This window comes from Macaca nemestrina, chromosome 14, assembly GCF_043159975.1.
Source record: "Macaca nemestrina isolate mMacNem1 chromosome 14, mMacNem.hap1, whole genome shotgun sequence".
NCBI lineage: Eukaryota > Metazoa > Chordata > Mammalia > Primates > Cercopithecidae > Macaca > Macaca nemestrina.
Window position 1 is genome coordinate 34110555 of NC_092138.1, and position 17404 is coordinate 34127958.

Consider the following 17404-nt stretch of genomic DNA (forward strand, 5'->3'; position numbering starts at 1 on the left):
TGCCATTTAGTCATTTTACTTCCAAGTATCATGACATCCAACAGAGGCTGATGAAGGAAAAATGATGCAAAAGTCATGCCATTTCCTTTTTTGCCTTAAAATAAGGGTGTGTGTATTGGGAGAAGGAAAGGGTAAAGCAGTTAGATGTTATTAGAAATACTTGGAAGATAATTAAGAAGAAATAAAAATTTGTGATTTTTAGTTATCAAAGTCATCATTAAATTGTGTTATCCATACAACTGAAGGATTTCAATATGGGCATCTTGTTAAGGAAAAGCTTTCAGAGAATGGCAACATTTCTTAATAGTGAACATGTCCCTACACTCACATAATTATAAGACTTCATGTACAAGGTACTCAAGATCAGAAACTTTGTAAAAAGCCTTTTAATCAGATAAACCTGAACATATCATTACCTAGAAATAACTGAAAAGAGTGCAAAACATTAGATAACAGTCATTTGATAATATGGTAAATAAATCAATAGGATATTATATTCCTATTAAAATTATAAAAGTCGCATAAACAGGAAAGATTATACAAATATGCTACAAAATGTACTTATAATAAAAATATGAGAAAAATACAAACTGATATGTAAATATAAAATATGTAAAATAGCCAAGCATGGTGGTTCACACCTGTAATCCCAGTACTTTGGGAAGTCGAGGTGGGCAGATCGCTTGAGGCCAGGAGTTCGAGACCAGCCTGGGAAACCTGATGAACCCCTATTTCTCCAAAAAAAAAAAAAAAAATTAGCTGGACGTGGTGGTGTGCATATAGTCCTAGCTACTGGGAGGTTGAGGTGGCAGGATCGACTGAGCCTGGAAGGTCGAGGCTGCAGTGAGCTGAGATGGCACCACTGCACTCTAGCCTGGGTGACAGAGAGACCCTGTCTTAATAAAAATAATAAAATATGTCAAATATCTCTGCAAGTAGACAAAGGTGGTATGTGAAAGCAAAAGAGCTGTATTGGATTGACTAAGATTTTTTTTTTCTCACAGTGTTCTTTAATATTTTGTCATTATAATAAGTATAATTGATGGGGAAGAAATGACAACAAAGCTTTCATGTGTAAAATACTTTTTATAGACTTACTAAATAATGTGTACTTTCTGTTCACTATATTTTAAAATATAACTTCAGTCTAGATTTTACAGACTCATGGGAAATGATCTAAACTATTTTTCTTGCCATTAAAATGTGCATTTGGGGGTATTTTTCCATAGACATGGATACAGGAGAACTCAATAATGTTCCTCTTCCTTCTTTCCAACTCTTATTTTCCTTAGGCATTACCACAGGAGTCTTGGTTCGAGAACACAGCAACCTCTCAACTCTGGAGAAATTCTACTTTGCTTTTCCTGGAGAAATTCTAATGCGGATGCTGAAACTCATCATTTTGCCATTAATTATATCCAGCATGATTACAGGTACCTTGAGAAAACTGATGTTCTCTGTATTAGTCCATTTTCATACTGCTGTAAACAACTTCCTAAGACTGGGTAATTTATAAAGGAAAGAGGTTTAATTGACTCACAGTTCAGCATGGCTCAGAAGGTCTCAGGAAACTTACAATCATGGCAGAAGGCAAAGGGGAAGCAAGACAGCCTTCTTCGCAAGGCGGCAGGAAAGAGAAAGGCCAGGCAAAGCAGGAAGAGCCCCTTATAAAACCATAAGATCTCGTGAGAACTCACTCACTATCATGAGAACAGCATGGGAGAAACTGCCACTATGATTGAATTACCTCCACCTGGTCTCTCCCTTGACACGTGGGGATTATGGAGATTACAATTCAAGATGAGATTTGGGTGGGAACACAAAGCCTAACCATGTCATTCTCTATGATTATTTAAAAAGCTTTCACCTAAGTTGTTCTTTTCTAATTATGGGAAAAATTGAAATACATTAGATGCATCTCTCTCTCTCCTCCTCTCCCTCTCCTTCTCCCTCTCCACCTCTCTCCACTTGGAATGTCTATATTTGCTTCTGCGGAAACATTTCACTGTTCTCAACATGGCATTGCTTTGTCATACACTGTGCCTACAGTGCTGTCCACCACTGCTCAAATCTTCATTTGACCAGCATATGATGTCTTGGGAGGAAAATGTCATTTTCAAACATAAACAAAACATTATCTGGGGCATGGAAAAAAAAAGCTTATTTAGTCACTGACATGTTAGCTAGTGTCCTCAGGAAAAATATGATTGTCAATCTTGATCATGTTTTCAGTCATTCACTCATTTATTTCCCAACTGCAGCTGTACTGCCCTCAGCCTCTCAACAGCTGCCTTCAGGGTCTCTCTACTCCTTACCCACTTTCTACTGAAACCCAGAACTTCCTATGTATCTGCCCTACATATTTGCTATGGGGACCAGCAGTCAAATTCTGTGAGAAGGGTTTAAATATGGATGTGCACCACATTTGAAAGGCCCAGTATTTTTAAAACTTGTGACACAGTTGCATTTGGAAATGACTTTTCCCATATTGATCATTATATTGCAGGGTTCCTTTGAAGAGGAAGCTTCCTTAGGTAGATAGAGATGAATTTGGTTTACAAAAATATCATTTGTCTGGGTGTGATAAGTTTCTCTGCATTGCACAGTTTCTTGTACTTAACTCTGGCAATTGGTAAAACGTGGCATGACAGTAGCTGGTGCTGTTAGCTTGAAAATCAAGGTTTTATGTAAACACGCAATTAGATGTCATGACATGTCCCCTTCTAGAACATTTTTCTTCACTGCCACTGTAAAGACCTGGGACTGGCCCTGGTAGAGTACTGGACATTGGTCAGGGGAAGAGAAGGTGGGGGTCAGGATCTGCTGCATTCAGGAACTGCATTGCTTGAAGAGCTGTCACATTTGGCCTTTGAATTTCCCAATTGCCAAACTCCAACCAGACTAGAGTCCCTTGGGAACTTTGTCCTTAAATGGTCTTGATGTTCTCGGCTTATGAGAAACCTAAAGAGAGCATTTAATTATTTTTATATGAATGTATTTAATTATGTTTGGAAATGCCTGGTTCCTTTTAACCCTAGCAGCCTGACTGACACAGCAGCAGACCAATTATTTGTCCCAAATAATATTTATTTGTTTAAATTGTCATAAGCATTTAAAATTGGAAAGATTTCATGTAAATATCCAAATTTCTGGCTTTCTCTTAAAAAAAAAAAAAATGAAGATCTGGGAACACTGGCCCAATATTCCCACCTACCAACAGTGGTCTGAAACCAAGAGACAACTACTTCATTTAGTTGGAGCAAATGCATTTAAGAATGCTATAGTCTTCACAACTCCCTGTTGCCCAATACCTTGTCCACTTCACTCTTACGTTACCTGCCTGGCCGCTATAAGGATTGTAGTTATAACCCTTAGAATCTTCTCCATATCAAAGATTCTTTAAAAAAAATTTTTTTTAAACATGGGGTCTTCCTATGTTGCCCTGGCTGGTCTCGAATTTCTGGGCTCAAGAAATCCGCCCACCTCAACCTCCCAAAGTGCTGGGATTATGGGTGTGAGCCACCACACTCAGCCAAAGATTCCTAATCTTTTCTTGGGCTCCTTTGAGAACACAATGCAAGCTTTGGACTTCCTTTCAAGAAAAATCTTCACAATTGTACATGTATATACTGTATTTTGCATGCAATTGCACAAGGTGCATAAACTACCTGATGAGCAATACTATTTAACTCATGTATCTATGAGGGGAAGTATAGAAGATTGATCCAAATTATGCAGCAAACCCAAAACTTGAGGTAAAATAGGTTTTAGAAGAAAAGGTAAAAATACATGTATGAATATACTGATTCTGTAATATCAGATGTTTGAAAAATACATGCCACTCTTGGCAGTCAATAAGTGAGTTTTGTTTTGGTTTGGTTTGGTTTTTTTTCTGGGAAGCATATCCTTTGGCCAGAAGCCAGAAACAGGTACTTCCTCTAGTGAGATTTTTGCAGTCTGGATGTTTTGTGTGTTAGCTCAGTCTTGTAAATAATCTAGGAAAATAATTTACAACTCAGCATTCCACTGACATAGCCCAGCTACTTTTGAAGCTATAGCATGGGTCAAGTCGTTTCTCCACTTTTCCTCCACCAAACCCGCAGCAGCCAGTCAAGAACTAGAGACAGCGAGCAAAACCACCACCCCATCTTTTGATTTGGAGCAATGAAATAGTCAAAGATTCCAGGGATATGAACAAAGCAGGGTGGGGACAATGATGGCATATCCATGCTTTAAATTGTCATATTAGAGAGGAAAAGCAACAAGACTAGTGTTGGCACAGTTATAGGAAAATAAGTTCATTCATACACTTTCAGTTACCTTATAAATTGGAAGAAACTTTCTGGAGGACAGTTTGGAGCATGTTCTGATCTCTTCACCCAGTAATTCTGTTTCTCAGAATTGATCATAAAGAAATAATCAGAGATATGTTCAAATTCCTAAGTACAAGGATATTCATGGTAACATTTTTTTGTAATGGTGATAAATTATAAGCAACCTAAATGTATACAAATGTATATTGTATACATATGTATACATAGTATACAAATTTTCATACTAAGCAACTGTTAAAAACTTGTTTTAGAACCATATTTAATTACATGTGAAAACATTCCCAATACAGTATAAAATGGGAAAATAAAATTACACAACAGGATAGTGTGTACAATCCAAATTTTATTAAAATGTATATACATTTTTAAAAGTTGTGATCAAAACCAAAAGGTTAACATCCGGAAAGTAAGAAAACATGATCCATTGTGCTTTCTTTACATTTTCAACTGAACATGTGTTTTTGTTTGGTTTGTATTTTTAATAAAAGAGATGGGGATGGATTCTGCCCTGAGCTCCTCCAATTTTGCCTCTGGTCGCTTCTCTGCCCCATCTCTGCTCCCTTCCCCTGCCAGCTCAGTGCCACCTTTACTTGGTACACAGCTCCTTCCTCCAAACTCTGAAGTAGTCCTCAGCCTCCCTACCCAGAAGATGGCCATGGAAAACACACAGGAAGGGCCATTTCACATTGCAAATGCCCTCATAAATCCAGCAGGCTGGTAGCTTAATGTATACAGTTATTAGGCCGAAGGAGGATGCAGGTGGGAAGCTGGGGAGGGTTGAATGAGTCCCCTAAGGATATGTAAATCAGAAGCAGAAACACAGCTGGAACTCAGACCCAAGATTAATAATCTGTGCTCCTGCAGAAAGGAAACTCTCTTGCCAAATTAACAGGTAGAAAAAAATACTGCCATCAAAAGCCTCTGGTGAGATTTAAAAAAACACTTTATAGCTTTTCTAAAAAACAGGAAGAACCCCTTTTTATGTAATAAGGTTAAGAAGTCATATTTACCAGGGAAATTTGAATACAGACTATTAGATGGTATCAATAAATTGTTAATGATTTTGTTAGAGATGGTAATGGCATATACTTGTATAAGAAAATGTCCTTACTTTTTAAATGCATATATGAAATGACATAATGTCTCAAAGTTACTTTAAAACAGAAAAAAAAAATGGCACAGTCAATATAAACTCAAGACATTTTCAGAGACAGTCATTGTGGGTACTAATAGAATCCTACCCATAAATTACATTGTGAAGAACACGCTCCTGCCATGCTGAGGAATATCTGTGTTTGGGGTCTGCTAACATTTAGGCTTGTAAGCTGTATTTATATCAAACCACCAGAGAAATAACAGGAAATAGCTTATGAATATGCCTGAGAATTGTGGCTCTGGAAAAATCCTGGTCCAGGTCTCACCAGCCAGTGAGTCTAAATTCAGGTCACATTTTCTTTAATACTTCCCAAAACTAAATTATGATGATTGGAGCCTCCTATGACCGGCACAGGAACAGAACAGCACCTCCAGTCCCACTCCCAGAGGTCCCCTGAGCATCCTTCCTGGATGCTCATGACTTTGCTCAGGAAGAGGTTCCAGCTCTAACACTTTAGCCTCTGCCACCCCCGCCTGGGCCAGAAGCACTCCAGTGGGCACAGCTGCGCCTCCTGGTGTCTGCTGTGGCTGCCACTACCCCTGTGACCTAAGGAGTTCCCCTCTTTGCTCCTCCATCCTAAGACAGGAACAGAAGCTTAATTCTCCAAAGTGTAGCTGAGACCACACTGCTACTCAGGACATAATCTTTGCTAAAGGTAACCAAAAGCAGATGAAACACCAATGGTGACATCCAGCTGCTCCCTGAAGGGGCTCCCAGGGTCCCTTAACAGAGATGCCCCTCTGCTTAGCTGCCAGCTTGCCTTCAGGAGGCTGGAGTTCATCTCTCCACTAAAGGTGTTCCAAGCTTTCCTGCACCCCAGATCCCAGAACCTGACACCAGGTTCTAAGAAGGAAAAATTCCACTAGCACACAGGCCATCATGTCCTGACCTGGAGTGACCTCTTCCTGGGATGCTTGCCATTATGGAATATCCACTTCAGAGAAAACCCCCCTCACAGCCACAGGGGGATAGCCTTTCCTCGTGGACCCCATCAGGAGCCTTCAGTAGATTCCATACCATAGTACCTGCTGGGTTATTGCAACCACCCTGCTTGTAGAACTTGGGAGTCTGTCCAGGTCAGGCTGGGCCAAGTCCATGCCAGTTCCTGTGCACATTTCTTCCTCCAGAGCAAGGAGAAGCTCATTCCTAACCATTCCTGTGATGTCGCAGCTCTGGATTTCCTATAAACACCTGCTCAAACAAGGGCACACACAGCTCCTTAAGAAACAGCACCAGTTTGCAGCTCAGTGGATGTCAAGCCAAGCAGATATCAAGCCAAGAAAAATCCCTCCTTTCCCTCCTCTCTCCCCCAGGCCACTGAGTGTGAGTCCTAGTACTCATTCTGCTTCCTGGACAAGTCACATTACTAAACACTAGACGTCAGGAGAAAATATTTGTGTTTTGTTTATCAATATCTTTCAGTTTCCACCAGACACAGGTTGGGTGATTGGATTTACAATTGAGGAGCTTCTCCAAAGATAAATTTAACACTCTACCCTTGGAAGATTAAAAAAAAAAAAAAAAAAAAAAAAAAGTTCCAGACTTTTAGAAAATTGTTACTCCAGCTTTCACATTAGGATTTCAAAATTTTAGGGCTTGACCTCAACCATAAGATCAGAGGTTTTCTACTACTTTTTGTTGGGAGACGGTGTAAGACAGGGTCTCATTCTGTGGCCCAGGCTGTAATGCAGTGGTACCATTATAGTTCACTGCAGCCTTGAACTCCTGGACTCAAGCCATCCTTCCACCTAAGTCTTCCTAGTGGCTGGGACTACAGGTGGTGCACACCACCATGCCTGACTAATTCTTACTTTTGTAGCAATAGGGTCTTGATATATTGCCAGGGCTGGTCTGAAACCCCTGGCCTCAAGTGATCCTCCCACCTCAGCTTCCCAAATTGCTGGGATTACAGGAATGAGCCACCACACCTGCCCTACTTTTTAACCAAGTAAAAAAGTTCAAAGCCTTATAAAACCTTAGGTATATTCGGTATTTATTAAACAACAGCCAGATGTAGAATACATATGTGAGTTGGTTGCCTTTCAAGCAAGGTTTTTCTATAAAGGGCCCAATAGTAAATGTTCTAGGTTTTATAGGCCCTGTGTATTTTGCCCAACTACCCAACTCTGTTTGTCCTGGGAGAGTAGCCACGGACAGTATGTAAATGATTGAGGGTGACTGTGTGCCAACAAAACATTCATTTACAAAAACAGGAGGCCAGCCAGGAGCTGACCCCTGCCCAGCTAGACTCTGACACTCCAGATACAATCTAGTTGAGGTTGAATCCAGGTAATAAAATAAACTACTACATCTGGCAATGAGTATGAATGCACTGAAGAGACTGAAGAATAGAGGATGAGCAGAATAAAGTGCAGTTGGTGATAGTCTTAGAACACCTTATTTGTAAACTCAGGCTTTACAGCAGATGACACACTTAAATATTTGGAGCTGAGGAAGGCTTTTTTTTAAAGGCTATGTATTCATTTACTCAGAGGCAGCTGTGTATCTGGAAACAGTCCCACATCCTCCTATGAAAAGAACCATGCCACGTGCCTCCCCGAGACAAGGTTCAGTTTTATTCAGCTAACATTTGTTAACTCCAGCTGCATGAAAACAGACTAATAGAAAAGCACATATAAGAGGGTGAGGGCCTACCACTCACATGGTCACAGAGCTGAGGTCATCTGATAATCAGGTCCAGGAGTCCCTCGTTAGCAAGAATGGTAAGACTTGAAGACGCACATCACTTTGTTGTACGACTTGCTATTAAATATAAGCTACTGTTCATAAATGTAGGTGGCTAAGAGCATTTAATGTCAATTTTAGCTATGGGGGAGGAGTATGCATTCTTTTCTTGAAACATTGGTGGTCCATTATACAGTTTAGTTTCTATGAAAATTGCCATTCGAGGTGGTTTATAAACTTAAAACTCCAGGCAGGAAGACAAGGTTGTTGCCTAAGACTGTACAGTCTGAGAGTGAACTTCTTGCCTCATTTGCAACATCTGGAACAAGTGGGCTCTTCCTGCACTTTAAGTGCTCCTTTCCCTAAGATTATCAAGAAATTTGTGTTGAGTTAAAATACAGCTGTTGAAACCAAAGGACTTACTGCATCAGTTTGCTCTGTGTAATGCCTGGCCTCCAAAGACAAAACAACCACATAGTGTATAAGGAAGAGTTCCCATAATGAACGTGTCATTTGCAAGTAATAAAATGAATAGTGGCAAGAGATAAATATGCCCTGCTTTAGTCTTTCCCTGAGACTGAAGCCCAGAGAATCAACCATGCATGAGCCTTCTTTCTGACTAAACAGGTACTAGACTTGTTCATAGCTCTGTTCAGCTGTAAGATAACCTGATTTTATTATTTAAAAAGGGATTCGAAGGACCTTCTATATACTGGATGCATGGACCTGGGAGACCATTCGTTCATTTATTTATTCATTCATTCCATCTTTAATGGGCCAGGCTCTGCTAGACACACAACGTGTAAAATTAAGTCTTATCTCAGCAAGAAAGAGTACATTTCAATGCTGTGTGATAAGCACTTTCTGGGAATGAGGACAGCACAGGGGACATTAGAAGGAGCCATTTTGAAGGAAGCATAGAAATCAAGTGAACGGAAGAGGGTGGGTATTCCAGGCAGAAGAAAATAGCATCTTTGTCCTCCCAAAATAGCATCTTGGGAGGACAGTGAGACTGGAAGTGGAATGCTGGAAACGTGGGGAAGAGGAATGGGATAGAAGGGGTGAGCACAAGGGTTTATTGGCCTTGTGTGCCTTGCCAAGGGGACTGGACTTGAGCCTGTAGGCGAGGGAAGCAATTCTAGCAGTGACTCCCACCTGTGCCATTCTCTACAGAGGGACACCTGAACAAGTATCTATCCTAGAGGGGCAGGAGAGTCTAGTGGTTAAGAGCACAGACAGGAGCCACACTGCCTCGGTTTGAATCCTGGTTCTGCCGTGGATTAGCTGTGAAACCTTGGATTTTACTTAACTTGTCCTCGGTTTTAAAATATGAACAATAATAATGTTTCATAGCACATCTAGAATGCTATACAATTTTTTTACTTACTCTTTTTTGTCTGAGACCTTCAGAAGTTCCTACAAAGTACCTGAACTGGCAGCAGAATCTACAGGGCCAATATTAGAATTGAGCTACGCAGATATGAACACACTGAATGCATTCATTCTGGAAATGAGAACAATATAAAAAGACTTGCTCTGCCATCAGTTTGTAAAGTTCACCAGCATGTAAGAAGCTTTTGCCTAGAAGTCTGAGATACCAATTTTATGAATAAAGAGAAGCAAAGAGACAGCTCAGTCATATTTAGGTTGTGGCAAAAACCCAGAAAAGTCTCACCAAGCCATTTGCTAGCTGCTGCTGTCAGAGCATTCATATGGACTTTGGAAAAGAACAGCTGAGTTCCTCAGATTCTTCGAGGTGTGTTTAATGCTTTCACTGGACAATAAGTTCAGGGAGTCAAAAAGTTCATGGAGTCTTCTGAAAAACTGGTCCTAACTACAAATACCACCGTGTTCCACAGTAATGAAAAAAATGCTAAAACAGCTCCTGGACTGCTAAAACCAGGACACAGCCCATCACTTCTTTTTTTTTTTTTTTTTTTTTTTTTAGACAGAGTCTCACTCTGTTGCCCAGGCTGGAGTGCAGTGGTGCGATCTCAGCTCATTTGCAACCTCCACCTCCTGGGTTCAAGAGATTCTCCTGCCTCAGCCTCCCAAGTAGCTGGGACTATAGGTGTGTACCACCACCCCCGGCTAATTTTTGTATTTTTAGTAGAGAAGAGGTTTCACCAGGTTGGCCAGGCTGGGTCTTGAACTCCTGACCTCAAGTGATCCACTTGCCTCAGCCTCCCAAAGTGTTGGGATTACAGGTGTGAACCACTGCGCCTGGAGAGCCCACTGCTTTTTGATGCATGTTTTGAACTTCAAATGTGGACCAGCTGACAGAGGCTTCAAGGGGACCTTTAGCTGATTCTGCTTAAGGACCAGTTTATTTTGTTAACATCACCAAATAGCCTAGAGTGGAGATATTACCTATTTTAAGAGAGTTCTTAATGTCTCTGAGAAAAGTAGATGTGATAGGTGACACATGCACGGAAAGCTTTTGCATGCTCCCCTTTGCCTCTTCCTTTCCCTTTGAACATCCAGGGAGTACTAATCAAGGCTGCAGAGATTTCCCTGTGCCCTGGATTAACAAAGTAAGATCATATCCTGCTTTGTTTTCCCTGGGGAATAAAAGGAACATTTTGGAATTTAAAAATTGTGAACCTGTTTATTTAATCCTCGTAGCAGCCCTATGAAGTCGTCAAGTAGGTGGGACCTTAACTCCATCTTTAGAGATAAGGAAACAGGAGGTTGAAGACAGATTAAGCCACTTTTTCAAGATCACACAGATCATAAGGGCAGCAGCTGGAACTGGCAAGTTTTGTTCTGGCAGCACTCTGCTGCCAAGGGGCCAGAGCCTGGGAGAGGGATCCAGGGCAGGCAGCCATACTTAAATAACTGTTATTCATTCAATCAACATGTTTATTGAGCATCTCCTATGTGCTGGGCACTGAGTATACATTCGTGAACAAGCAGATATCTAGGTCTCCTGCCTTCGTGGAGCTTAAAACCTAGCAAGAAAGAGATGTAAAATAATGAACCAATGATAAAAATTGTTGAGACAGGATGCCAAGCAAGGAAATCAGGACACCCTGGTTTAGGCTGGATAATCGGGGAAGGATTCTGAGGAAAGAATTTAAAAGCCAGATGAAGAGTGAGGAAGAGCACTCCAGGCAAAGGGAAGAGCTTGTGCAAAGGCCTTGGGGTGGGAAGGAGCTTGGTCTGATCCAGAAGAGGCTGAAGGAGAGGATGAGACAGGAAGATGGCACGAGGCGGGGCTGGAGAGGCAGGCAGGTGTCTCCCCTGCAAGGCCTGTTGGCCAAGGTAAGGATTTTCTTTACCTTCAGTGCCATTGAAGGGTTATCCTGATGTATAAAATGACCTGATTTACGTTTTTAAAAGATCTCTTTAGTGACTGTGTAGTGAAGGAATGAATCAGTTAATTCTTGTTGAATGCTTTCCATTTGCTCAGTGATGTGCATCATCTTTATCATTTATTCAGTAACCATGGAGGCTATTTACTACGAACACACTGTGTCCTGGGCACTGTATTAGGCCTGTTATACATTGTTTCTAATCCTCACAACAGCTATGCAAGCTGAGGTTGGTTGTTCACTTTGCTCCTCACAATTAACCTAAAGGTGATAGAGGCATTTCAGATCCTCCAATTTATAGATGGAGAAGCTGAGTCTGGGAGGAGGCTGGGATTTGAGCCCAGTCTGTCCCACCAAAGCCCATGCCTTCTCTCTGCACAGGTGGCCTCTCTGCTGGTGACAGAGACAGGAGTCATCCACATGGCGAGTTTTAACTCCTATGCAACAGTGAGTTTCTTGGATGTGGTGTTCACTTATAATGGCGTAACACCGCCAAATGCCAGACCTAAAAGAACTTCCAATAAGGGACTGAATTTTGATACCTTAACAGCAATGTGGAGAGATTGTCACGAAAGCTTTGTTCTCAGTGGGTGGTTGCTTAATCAGAGAGCTCTAGGAGGAGTCTTTTGCCCTCGGATGTTTATTTTTAAAACATGCTATTGTTTAGCCAGGCAACTGCTTCCTTTGGAGTGTTTTTGTAAAAAGTTCAGATGATTACTGCTTTGGCTGGGAGCCAACACCCTTGCTCATCAGAGCCTTCTCCTGAGGTGAAAAAAGCAAATAAATGCCTTTTCCTAAAATAAAGAGCTAGCAGGTGCCCCTGACTTCCAAGGACAACTGGGGATTTTATCCCTGTTTCTAGGCCACAGCCCAGCCTCAAAACTGTCCCAGGTTCTAATGGACAACTCTGGGCTCACAAGGAACTGGAACCGTGCTCTTCTTTTTCTGCCCAGTTCAGATGCCACCTGTTCCATCAAGCCTCTCCTGGTCATCTCAATCTGGTGACAGCTCAGGCTCCTCTGAAAACCCACAGTACCTAGTCTCTGCACCAGGGCTTCACAAAACATCTAGTTTTTCAACTGGATGGAGCAAATACAGTTGTTAAAATGTCTGATCTGTTACAGATCAATAACCTTCATAAACCATAGTTAGAGCAAATTACTAGAAAAATTATATTAAAAATACACATATGAAATACTAGCCCTATTTTTTTTTTTTTGGAGGGGGTGGGGATGGAATTTCACTCTTGTTGCCCAGGCTGGAGTGCAGTGGCATGATATGGGCTCAATGCAACCTGCACCTCCCAGGTTCAAGAGATTCTCCTGCCTCAGCCTCCTGAGTAGCTGGGATTACAGATGCACGCCACCACGCCCAGCAAATTTGTGTGTGTGTGTGTGTGTGTGTGTGTGTGTGTGTGTGTGTGTGTTTTAAGTAGAGATGTGGTTTCACCATGTTGGCCAAGCTGGTCTCAAGCTCCTGACCTCAGGTGATCCACCTGCCTGGGACTCCCAAAGTGCTGGGATTACAGGCGTGAGCCACTACGCCCGGCCCCTATTTTTTATTATTACATTCAACAGAAATAAAGTTACTGTCCAATTACTATAAACATTTTAAATACTCACTGCTGATTTCTGTGCAGATGCCATCACACCTGCTTGGTTCCCTCTCATTTATCACCTCCTATAGGACAGCTTTCAGCTCCCAGGAGAAACGAGTTCTGATAGTGAACTGTAAAGCAAGGGGGTCCTTTAGACCTTGCCAGCCACCAAAGATGGGCTGAGAGCAAGAAACACAGGTGGCCATTGAGAGTGAAAACTCAGAAATAAAGTACAAATGAGGTTTTACTTGTCTGGGACTAAGGTGGGCCTGCTCTCTGATGTCCCGCCAGTAAGAGTCTAGTGCCTGGATTCTCATTCTCACAGTCAACATTCATTGAGCTAGACCACAAGTTCTCACCAAGACAATATTGTCCCCAAGGTAGCAAAAGCTGTTTTTATTTGGTGGTGGTGAGTTGGGGGAGAAAATCTTACTTGTTTTATGTAAAAAATACATGTATCATTTACTATATACATTTACTATATACACAGTTTGTGGTTTTAGAATTTCACAGGGGTGGTGATTAGGAAAAAGGCTTTGGGGGGTGGGTTGCACAATAGCAACAACAAAACAAGGTTGAAAAAGACTAAGATGTTACATATGTTCCCCAGTGGAGTCTTTTATGGCGAAAAGTGTTCTCGTTGGCTGCCCTGGGAACCAAACTAAACCACCATGTATAAGTGGTTTCTAAGGAGACTACCTGCTGAGTTCCAAGTTTCAAACCCACAAGTGGATCTTTGAAATGGGGTCATTTGTAAGGAGAGGATTACTTGTAAAAAATGCAGCTCTTTCTGTCCTGTAGAAAGCTTCAAGTACAAACATTCGTAGAGCACCTTATTTAAGGCACCGGGGGCCCAGTGAACAATAAGCTTCAGACCTTAGAGCAATACAGTCAGTGCAGTAGATAGAACTACGTGCCAGGAGATTTGGGCTTAGCATCTTCCTTTCCCCTGCCCATGCTTGCAAGGCAAAGAACTTTTCCTGAATTTGATAATAGAGTTAAGCTATAGTTTGTTCATTCAACATTGTTGAGCATGCACTAAATGCTAAACACTGGTAGGGTCTAGAGACATCGGGTTGTCTAATAGGATAGCCATTAGCCACGTGTGGCTACTTAAATTGAGATTAATTAAAATTGGCTAGGTGTGGTGGCTCACACCTATAATCCTAGCAATTTGGGAGGCCGAGATGGGAGGATCATTTGATTTCAGGAGTTCAAGACCAGCCTGGGCAACATAGTGAGACCTCATCTTTAAAATTTAAAAAAAAAAAAATTAAATAAATATATATTAACTAAAATGAAAACTCAGTTCGTCAGTCACACTAGCCACTTTCCAAGTGCTTGCTAACCATGTGCACTTTGTGGCTACTGCAGGGGACAGCACAAAAACAGAACCTTTCTGTCAGGAAGCTCTACTGGGCAGCGCTAGTCTAGAATTTTGTAGCACATGGATAGAGTCAATATGGAATAGTGGTTAAGAATATGGCCTTTGAGGTAAAACGTAGATTGGAATCCCAGCTCTACCACTCACCTTACCAGCTTTATGATTATATGGTACTTAGCTTTTCTGAGCTACAGTTTTGTCCTCTGTAAAATGGGCGTAATAATGCCTGCCTCCCTGGGTTATAATGAGAATTAAAGATGATGCATTAACATGCAGTCAGTATAGTGTTCATTGTCATTATCATTATTTATATTATAATTATCATCCTCATCATTATTGATATTAGTGGCAGGTGGGGTGTTTACAACCATCCAGACAGACATTTTATGGTCATTAAGTTCTGTAATGTTCCTATTTACAGAGGTTTTCAAAGATTAGGCTGTTTCCCTGTATCTGTTCTCTCCCTCTATAGTGGTCACCACTCTTATCCCCAACAATGCATTATAAATCATGCAAGAGCCTGGACTTGGGGGCCAGCTCTGCCCCCATATTGATGACTAGAGAGGTAGAGGGTAACTATACAGTGGTAACTGTACAGAGGTAGAGGTAACTATACAGTGCAGAGAAGTATAATTGTTGATTTGAGTAAATATCTGATATATCCGGGAAAACGGTAGGATGGAGGTAGATTAGAGGAATGGAAAACAAAGGACCGTGCGAAAGTTACTGCAAGATAGTTGCTGTGCTCCAGGACAGAGGGGAAGCTGGATGTCTACTTGGGGATGTATTTGTTTAAGATATTTTCACCAAGATCTCATTATTATCAAGCCTTTTATTGCCAGCTGAGTCCTGGAGTACAAGCAGAGGCACCAGCCTATGGCCAAATCATTAAGACAAATTAAGACATATTAACATATGCTGGAAACAATTACCCACATAGATTTAATTTGTTTCACTGCTGGAAGAAAATCCTGAAAGAGCACCAAATACACCTCCAAGAACAGCTCTTTAACCGCTCTGTGACTCTCACTTGTCAGCACTTTAGGGGCTGGAATCTGCTTAAATTAGACATCTACCAAAGAAGGACAATATATCTGAAAATAGATCCCATATTAGGGCTACAGATGAGTTACTTGGAGTCTGTTAAGGTGGTGATTCTTTTTGTTTCTTTTTAACCTATGATTTTTGTTTGAAATAATTATTATAGTTATCAAAACGATATACTGAGCTCTAAAATGAAATAGGCATATATTTTATAATCATATAATATACTTAGCAAGCTTACATATTTGCATTATGATTTGCTCTTTAAGAGACCTAAACTAAACATGAGATAGTGAATTTGTTTCTAAATTTTGGCCTTCAATCTCTCTTGACTTTTTTGTTGTTGCTTGCCTAATTGTTACCTTTTGTTGTCTTACTGTGAGGAAAAGAAAGACTCTTCAACACAGCAAACTGCATTTTTCTCAAATCAAATAAAATCTATCATAAAAATTATTCTAGAATGTGACTATTGCAGTATGCCCATTATATGGCAATTGCACAATCTTTTCCCAGAGGTTGATGAATGGCCCCTTAACAACATTCTGGGGTGGCTGCTACAGAGGCCAGAGCACCTTCTCTCAAAATATTAACTTCCAAAGGAGCAATCAACAGCCAGAGAAATGGTGTGTTTAGAGTGAGAAATGACTTGTTCTGTCGTCATAATGGTGATCACTTCCTTACAGATTTTTCCTGTACATCAAATATGTATGATTATATATGAGAAGCATAATCCCCCAGTCACTTAAAAAAAATGGATAGGCCTTTTAGTGTGGGAAATGAACATAAAAGTTACCTATGCATGCTGATAGCCATACAGGTTTACTGCCTTTCCCTTGGGGTTGCCTTGTGACAACCTCTTCCTTTTTCCTGCTACCCTGTACCTTAGGCTTTGCAAATGGTTATGGGACAACTCATGTGTGCTGAATATGCAAAATCATTTTCTATAATGATCCTTTGACTCAAAATATGACCCTCATTTTGGAAATCAGGCTGGGTAGTGTCTGAAACCTCCAATGACAGCTTGCTGAAAGATGATTCCGTTGTTTCTCAACTTGGCCCATTTCCCACGTCCAAGTCCAATTGGAGAACGGCTTTTGACTCCATTTATATGAGCATCTTTGACAGAGAGCAAGGGTTTCTGGCAAGCAGGGATGCCTGCCTTCCACCTCTAATCCAGCTGTCCTTGACACTCCAGACAGCCCTTTCAAATCTGGGCAACACTTAGTCATATTACTGGTAGCCAAGAACCATTTGAAGTGAGATCTAACCAAATGATCGTAAGTCTCTGACATTACCTGTGCCCTGGGAAATTATTTATTAATATCTTTCCTCTTTCAAATAGAAATTTTAAGATGTCTCACAATAAAAGCTATACACAATAAGGTTGTTTACACAGAAGCAATTTGAAAATCATGAAAAGAGGAAGGAAACACACTAACCAGAATGGATAATGACATTACTGTGAATTTGGCCCCAGGACCATTTAAAGATCCAGCAATAAGTGGATCATTAAATACATTCTGGTATAGCCACATGACAGATTATTGAGCCATTAAAATTATCCTCAGGGTGAGTTAGTAACAATGAGGGAAAATGCTTACAACTACAATATTAAGAAGAGAGAGGGTTAAAAACTATAAAATTCTCTCAGCTGTTTACAAAAAATTGAGAAAAATATTAGAAGAAAATTCACCAGAATATTAACTTGGTTGATGAGATGATGTGATTTTTGTTGTCATCTTTACCTTTTCTCCTTTTTCAGATAGTTATAATGAATGTATATTACTTTTATAATTGTATATAAACATTATTTTTTCCAGTTGAGCCTAAGCTTCCTGGAAAGGGCAGAAAGGAAAACTATCATGAGTTATATGATTTCTCAAGTGTTAA

The 17404-nt window shown here is 40.7% G+C and overlaps 1 protein-coding gene across 2 annotated transcripts in view; it reads left to right on the forward strand.

The window, feature by feature from the left end:
• Positions 1-17404, forward strand: part of LOC105491831 (solute carrier family 1 member 1) — a 91841-nt gene that overhangs the window by 47278 nt on the left and 27159 nt on the right. For both annotated transcript variants that reach the window (XM_011758531.2, XM_071077755.1), the window contains exon 2: positions 1293-1433. In XM_011758531.2, coding sequence (XP_011756833.1) covers positions 1293-1433 — 141 coding nt within the window. The remainder of the gene's footprint in view (positions 1-1292; positions 1434-17404) is intronic.